At 30.8% G+C, this 8,170-nt stretch overlaps 1 protein-coding gene across 1 annotated transcript in view; it reads left to right on the forward strand.

Annotated features, from left to right (window-relative positions):
* Window positions 1-8,170, forward strand: part of LOC123015416 (T-cell leukemia homeobox protein 3-like) — a 37,354-nt gene that overhangs the window by 423 nt on the left and 28,761 nt on the right. Inside the window, 1 exon segment of the mRNA XM_044415116.1 lies at window positions 1-132. This exon segment is cut by the window's left edge and continues 42 nt beyond it. Within this exon segment, the coding sequence (XP_044271051.1) occupies window positions 1-132 (132 nt within the window).

Below are 8,170 nucleotides of genomic sequence, written 5' to 3' on the forward strand. Positions count from 1 at the left end.
ACCGGCCCCTGGGGCCCGGCAGCCCCGCCGGCGGGGTCTTCAACCCGTGGACGCTGGGCCTGGACCCGGTCCTGCAGAGGTCGGCGGCGGCAGCGGCTTTCGCCACGCAAGTCGTCAAGGATAGGTTGGCAGGTTAGTGCGAAAAATTCGGACACCAGAGGGCGGCGTGATTGCACACGGTAACTAGATGTTGACACGCGAAGTGATTCTTGGGAAGGATGATGATAGGGATTAGGAGGGCCGCCGCGGGGAAATAACTAGAGCAGAGATGATTACCGACTATTTTGTAATGTTTTAAATCGACGAATTAGGAGATAATTAAGGTGTTGGAGAAATAGTAAAAAATTGAGGCATAATTTTATCATACTATAGCTATTATAGAAAAATTAATAATGCAGTGACTAAAAATTTGGATGATTGATGGTTCTATTGTTATGCATCACAAAATTACAAAAATAGATAAACAGAAAAATAGACAATAATAATATGTTGGAGAAATAAAGGTCAAACAACAATTTATTCCCCATAAATATACGTAACAAGACCAATAAAACGAAAAAATAATTTTTGGTTAGGTATTACAATCTGAACATTTTGGAGTCTAAATGAATAGTTCTTATAGCTTCTAATAATAGAGATCTATAAGCTGAAATATCCTTTACATTTCTCAACAAAAATGTCATTTAGAAAGAGTACCTATCTACACACTGAAAATATCTTCTTCTCTTAAATTTTTCGATTCAAGATTAGCTTCATTTTTAAATCAATGTGTATAAAGTATTTTAAATCAAAGTAAATTTTTTACTTAATTTCACAGTTAAAAAATCTAGGTAAAATTTTACTAAAATTTGAATTTCTTGATTATCTACATACACACATATATAGAAATTTTATTTGAAAACCTTTTGTCATGGAAACTTTTAACTCAGTTGGTTGTCCTTTATTACCACCTAAGAGATCGTCCGACACTTTTGAATCACCCTGTATAAGAAATAACAAATATTTTTGAAATTCAGGTTTTATATTATGAGAATTTTGATTTATTAAAAAATGAGTTATGGAGTGGCAAAGTTTCAGTTGAGAAACTCTGTAGGTAGGTAAGAAATGATAAAATTGACACATTGGACAGAAAGCTTTCAAATTTGTTAAGATCAACACATCTGTTATTTAGAAATAATTTTACAAGCAGTGTTACTTCACATTTTACAAAAAATATGACATTTTTTAGTATGTTAACTTCTTTTAAATTTTTTAGTTTAAGCACATATTTTCAGATTTTATTTAATACCTATTATGCCCAATAGAAAAATTAACATACCACCCCATGGCCGGTGGAAGAAAGTTTTGACAACAGATAAAGTTTATAATTTTTTTAACGTAAATTGTAATAAATAAATATTTTTGTACATTTATAAAATGCATAAACATATCTTTGTAAAACAATAAATAAAAAACCGTTTTTATTTAAGAAAAAAATTATTAGTATCATAATCTTTAAACAATTAATTAAAATAAAATAAATTTTGGCATCGTTCCTTTACAACCTTTAAACATTTATTAATTTATTTCCAAAAAAAACTGGTAGTTTACTAAAAAAAAATTAATTCCTGAAAGTCAAACATTTTTTTAACAAAAAAGTGTGAGGTTTACGAAAAAAATTTGCACAGCAACAATTCTTGTAACAAACTCGTTGTCTAAAAAAAATTGTGGTAGGTTTCCATTAAAAAAAAAGTTACTATGTTTATCCGTAAGTATAAACAATTAATTAATATTCAATTTTTTTTTTGAATAGCATTTTTATAGCCATTGCACACCTATAAATTTATTTGCCAAAAACTTTGATAGTTTCCAGAATAACATCGTTTCCAGACTTTTGGACCACCTGTACATATAATACTTAAGTAGGTTATATCAGGACCTATCTAGGTATAGATAGGTATAAGTTTTTGAGTCACTTTGTATATTTTCCATATCTTATAAATCAGAGTAAATTATTTTTGTTATACTTATTTTTAAATGCAAAAATACTAAAACTCTTGCCTCAAAACCGCAAAAAAATATAACAGAATTGTATGACTTTTTTCTTATAATAAACAGTTTGTGAGAAACTTTAAAAAAGTTCCTATTCATTAAGAGCAAATTATTTTGAGGTTATAATCGATTATGATAAAAAAGAAAAAAAAATAAGATTTTTTAAACGGGTAGGTATACGAGTACTAAGTCAAAATTCTATTAGGTAGATTTAAACACTCTTTAATGACAGTTAATAAAAATATTTATATTAAAAAATTAACTATTATTTAAGTTCTTACTCTACTTAGATTTTTTGTTAAAAATATCAGAATAATTAAAGAATTCTACCTAATTTTCTGAATGATGACAAAATCTAATGACCCAGTGTTTTCTAGAGCGAATCTAAAGTGTGTAAATAATTGGTTTGAATGCTCTGGAATTTATCTATTAGATTGCAAATTTAAATATTTTTTAAATTTTTCAAAAAACTGTTATTTGAAACACTTTTAACACAAGTTGAGGTATCCGTCGCTTGGAAACAACAGTTTCAAAATTAATTAAATTAAGAATCGTAAAAATTTCAACCAAAAAAAAAATTTAAATTAATTTGCATTGTTACTAAATTTAGAGAAATAATTAAAACTTTAAAGTCTATTACCTTATTCAGGTTAATTACCTTTCAATTTAAACAAAACTGACAATAAAACTGGCCTGAAACCACCTAATAAAAAACAAACATTTTATTATTTATTTTTATAGTAGTTTCAAGTTTGGGATTTTAAGTGACACCAACTTTTACCAAACCTTTTGTAACAACAATTTCATAACTTTGAGACAAATTTAAGGCAACTTTCACGTCAACCGCAACCGACACGTGGGTGTAATAATCACTATAACAATAACTGTAATACAATCCAATCCAACATTCAACAAAGTTGTTATTAGATTTTATTGACCATATTTAACAAAATCATTAAAGTTTTATCTCTAAACATGTGATTAATTAAATATCAGACCGACCTTCGTGTCTAACACTCCAACAAGCGTCGTTTTTCTTCGGCAAAAAACACCAACAGCCTTGCGATCAAATCCGGGCACAGCGGCGGTTATACAAGGTGATTCAAAAAGACAGTAGGTACTTGTGATTTTTTGTAAAACTTTTGAATTTTTGAATCAGCGTGTATGTGTGTATACAGCGTGTTTCGGGTGGATCGAAGCGCTCGCCCGTATCCATAAACATCTCTATCATATTTAAAAATTCGCTAAACCGGAAAAGTTAAAAGGAAACCGCGCGCTGAAACGGGGCTTGGGGGGCTCGAGGCGCCCAGATCAATACATATTACATATAATATGAAGTCACTCTAAATCCGCGCCGGAGCTTTTCGCAACAGGAACTTTTAAAGTGAGCTTTCCCTCGGGACAAGATGGCCGCCGCGCCGCTAACTTCGGTTGAATATTAAAATTGCGGACTCCGCCCCCGAATTGTGTCGAATTGGTCGTGATCAGATTCGTTGCACTTTTAATGCAGTTTTTTCGGTTGGATTTTTTCGCTGAAACAACGCAAAGCTTTTAAATTTATTTAGTGGAGTAAATGGGTTTTTAATTCGGCTGTCACAAGATGCAACGAGGAATTAGTCTTGCGAAGGGTGAAAGCCGCTCTGCGAGACTACAATTTGCTAAATTACAATCTGGTTTGGTGGGAGTTGAACGGACATAATTAGACTGAGTTTAATTATTAAGGCGGATAAGGAGGGAGTGATAGCGGCGGCGCCCGAATCGGGGATTTTAAGGATAAATTCAAAGCAAAAGCGAAAAGGTTATAACAATCTGAGAAGAGATTAGTGTCTTTAGGAGCGGATAAGTGGGCCGGTCCATTAGTGGAAATGGAGCTGTTTCACAGAGACACAATTAAACTCAATGACGAGCATTTAAATAACTCGGCATAAAAGCATTTACGGGATTTTTATTTGACTAATTGAAATGTTACTCGCTTCATAATGAAAGTGCGATTTATGTTTACGGCGAAAAATTGAAAACCACAAATAAAGAACAAAATTTTAAACGCATTTTTAAATCCTACAACAAAAATTTAGATTTGGTGTATCACTAAGATAATATTTTGAAAATTATTTGCATCTGCCAGAAGCGCCACCACGCTCCCGAACAGTGTCTTTGCTCTAAATCCATTATATTCATTCTTATAGAAGATTGTTCAGAATTGAATTTTTCGAGTTTTACAACGCATTCTACACTTTTATGAGTCTCTTAGACCCTAGAAGTGTATTTTAATGTTTTTAATTTTTTCGATTTTTGATAAAATTTTGGGTGATTTTCGGTACCCGAAGTGGTTTATCGCCAATAACTCCAAAATTATTAGTGATAACCCCTTATGCTTTGGCAAAAATAGCAAATATATTAATTCGACAATAACTTCTAAACTATCAATAATTTTGAGGTTTTCTTGAAATCAATCGACTCCCCGCAACATTTTACATAGGTAAAGTATACAAAACATAAATCGTTTTAAATATACTTTAGCCGAAATTAACAAAATAAACACAAGTAAAAAATTTTGTATACTTAAATTTTATTTAAACCTATCTCATCCAATAGGTTTTGACGCTTTGGTTACCATTTTGCCAAGCATTTTGAGCTATCTCCTCTAGTTTCGCCGTAATCGGCGTTTAAAAATTCCGAATTTTCAAAATTCTACGAAACTATGAGACACAGAGCAAAAAGCTAAAAACCATTAAAATCTACTTTAAATTATTTATCTAATGGCGCAAACCGAAAGTCGCCCCGGGTTATGGTTCTGGGTACACAGTCATTTTTAGTTTTTTTATAAAAACATCATATCGAAGAAATTAGTCTTAGGTCAAAACGGTTTGTACAGGCGTATTCTCCGGTTAATTCTATATACCTACTAGTTTTTATAAGAATCAAAAATTTTTGAATTTTTGGACAGAATCGGATATGGTGCTTTTTTTAGCTATATTCTTAAACTTATTACTCAATATCTCAAACTATGCATCGTAGAGGAGTATTTTAATTTGTTGCATCGTGTTCAGCGCGTAATTTTACGTCTAGAAAGCCATATTTTAAGCGCTTTTACGACTTAAGGTAAATTGACTATTTTTACAATTTTAGACCGGTCACCTTCATAGATTCAAAAAATTCGTAATTTTTTAAACTTGGCCCAATAACGTTTTATGCACTTATTTGAGTCTTTAAGATCTCTAGAGATGTTAAATGGATCAAATTTAAAGTTAATTTTTTTTTTGATTTTAATCGAGATTTTCGTCGATTTTTGGCACCCGGAACGGTCTATTGCCAATAACTCTGGACTTATTGGTGATAACCTCTTATATTTGGTACCGTTGGAAAGAAAATTTAATTTTCTATCATAAATGAAAAAGATCAGTGCTCTACGATAAATATTTATGGAGAAAATTTCTGATAAATTAAAAAATATCAAAAATATAAATCCGCTTATAACTTCAAAACTATCAAGAATTTTGCAGTTTTCTTGACGCCAATCGATTCCCCGGAACATTTTACACATGTCTAGGTCAAAATATTATATTATTGAGATACAGTTATATCACAATTTACAAAAGAAAAAAAAGAATAAATTTGTTAACACCTTTAAAAACAGGTGTTTTTGAACATGTCTCATTCATTTTAAACTTATCTTATCTGATAGATAAGATGATCACGGATTTACTAAGCATTTTGCCCTGTTTTTTCTAGTTTCGTCGTAATTGGCGTTTAAAAATTCAAAATTTTTTTTGCGACATATTAATCTGGCTTTGGCATCAATCGATAGATTTTCTTAAGGTTTTTGCTCTAGGTCTAATAGTTTGGCCGTAATCGTCGTACAAAAAGTCAAAATTGTCAAATTTCTGAAATTTTAAATGCCTTTTTCTACGAAACTATAAGACTTAGAGCAAAAGGTTGAAAATCATTAAAATTTACCCTAGATTATCTATCTAATAGCGTAAACCGGAAGTTGCTCCGAGTTGTGGTTCCGAGTACAGAGTCATTTACATTTTTTTTTTCATAAAAAGAGTCATATCTCAAAGACTATGATTCCTAGGTCAAAACGATCTGTACAGGCGTATTCTTCGGTTAATTTTACATGTAGTATCTACTAGTTTTTTATAATTGAAAATTATAATTTTAGTTCAAAAATTTTTGATTTTTTGGTCACATTCAGCGTGTAATTTTACGTCTAGAATACCACCTTTTTGTTACAAAAAGCTGTTCGACCATTTTCACGATACAATCTACGAGTACAAAAATTCAAAATAGCACATTTCATTTCCTATGTCGACAAATATGTAGTTCAAAAATTGCTACCTAGTAAAAAATGTGAGGCAAGGCGGCTTAAAACAAATGGTTCTCGTTAATTTTTCCATACAGTTTGTTCGTATTTCTCTTTCTTTTTTTGTTAATCAATCAAGTGAATATCCGAGAAGAGCACCGTTTTACATAATTCAGTATAATTTGTAAGTTGTTGGGCGTGAAGCGCGAGCATCAATAATCCGGATTCCGGGTGGCCGAGATGCGGATAAAAATTCCGGTGGCTGTCTATAACAAATCCCACAATCGATAATAGAAACGGCATTCAAGTTAATGTCACATATGAATAAATTAAATAACAGATATATGACAGTACCTACATTAGATGTAATATCGGCCTATCAAAAGTAGAATTGTCAATAGTCCGATATGACATGTTAAATTTCCATAAAGGATTATTAATATCGACCGTTCGACGGAAATTTCCGCCATCATGTTAATATAATAGTCCCATATTACGACTAAATTCGATGTAAATGAGCTCTCGCCCGATTACTTTTTCGAATGGTAAATTAATAAGTGGCCCATCGCGTGTACCACAACTATAATAACATGCAGTCAACGAAATGGCGTCTTCAAAATGGCCACCACTTAAACAAAAACTCTCATTATGACTACAATTCGTGTTTTATTCCTGCTTTCAAACTATTTACTTTGACTTTCGTGTTTCCTATCATTTTGTATCTTGTTCTCTTGTTTATTCATTCCGTGTTTACATACAAACGTTTGATCGAAGACACGATTACTTGTCAAATTGCCATTATTTCACACAATACATCAAATTGCTTGTCATTTGAGAGGTTTCCCGGTTTATTACACCACAGAAACACCACATAACTAACCTTCTTACGAGATTAACCATAAATTTGTTCATCGTAAAATTGCTGCTCTTTTATTCCTTTTTATTTCCTTCTTTTACTCCAACTTTTCAAAAATTAAAACAATGTCATGCAAAAATAACAACAAAGCTGGCACATCCTGCATACCGCGTGTAACGAAAATAAGTGCTTTTAATAGTAACCAAACTCGATTAAATGTCTTAGAATTAACGCTAACTTTAAATACTTAATATAAAACAGACGATAACGACAATTGATTTGATTTGAAAATCGCCTATTTCTTCAGAATTTTTAAAATTAAAAAAAAAATCGCTCGATAGCGATTGAAAATCGTCAGATAATTAGAACACCATAACACGTTGTAGAACATTTAAGCGTTTAGAAATTTGGTTCAATTATAATATTGTCAAATTACCTATTCGTTTTGTCAAAATTTACAAAAAAATCCCCAAAATGGTCCAAAATCGGTTACCTATACAAAAATTTAATTTTCGAAAATAAAACACTCCAAATCGATCAAAGATTGCTAAATAATGCGGAAACGATTCGTCGTAGAGCATTTTATTGGTTGTCTTGTTTTTCAAAAATTTAAAAAACGTCGTCTGGTTTGATTATAAAATTTTCAATTTGTTTATTTAAAAAAAAGTGTTCATAAGTAACCAAAACCGACAAAAAACAACCTAAATCAAACAAAACAATAAAATTTTGCATTTTACGTAGTTACTATGACCCCTAAAAATTTGCAATAAATTTCATTTAATTTAAAAAAATAGACTTTAAAATTTTAAAATAAACACTCCAAATCTATCTTTGAATTTAAAATTTCTATTTTAAAATTTTGAATTTTTGAATAGTTTTGAATATTTTAAAATTTTGAAGATGGCGTAATTAAGTATTATTATTGCATTGTGTTTTAGCTATTTTAGAAAATCAAATTATCAAATTTTGATTTTTTT

This window comes from Tribolium madens, unplaced genomic scaffold, assembly GCF_015345945.1.
Source record: "Tribolium madens isolate multiple individuals breed KSU strain unplaced genomic scaffold, Tmad_KSU_1.1 Scaffold_19;HRSCAF=116;Tcas5.2_LG9, whole genome shotgun sequence".
NCBI lineage: Eukaryota > Metazoa > Arthropoda > Insecta > Coleoptera > Tenebrionidae > Tribolium > Tribolium madens.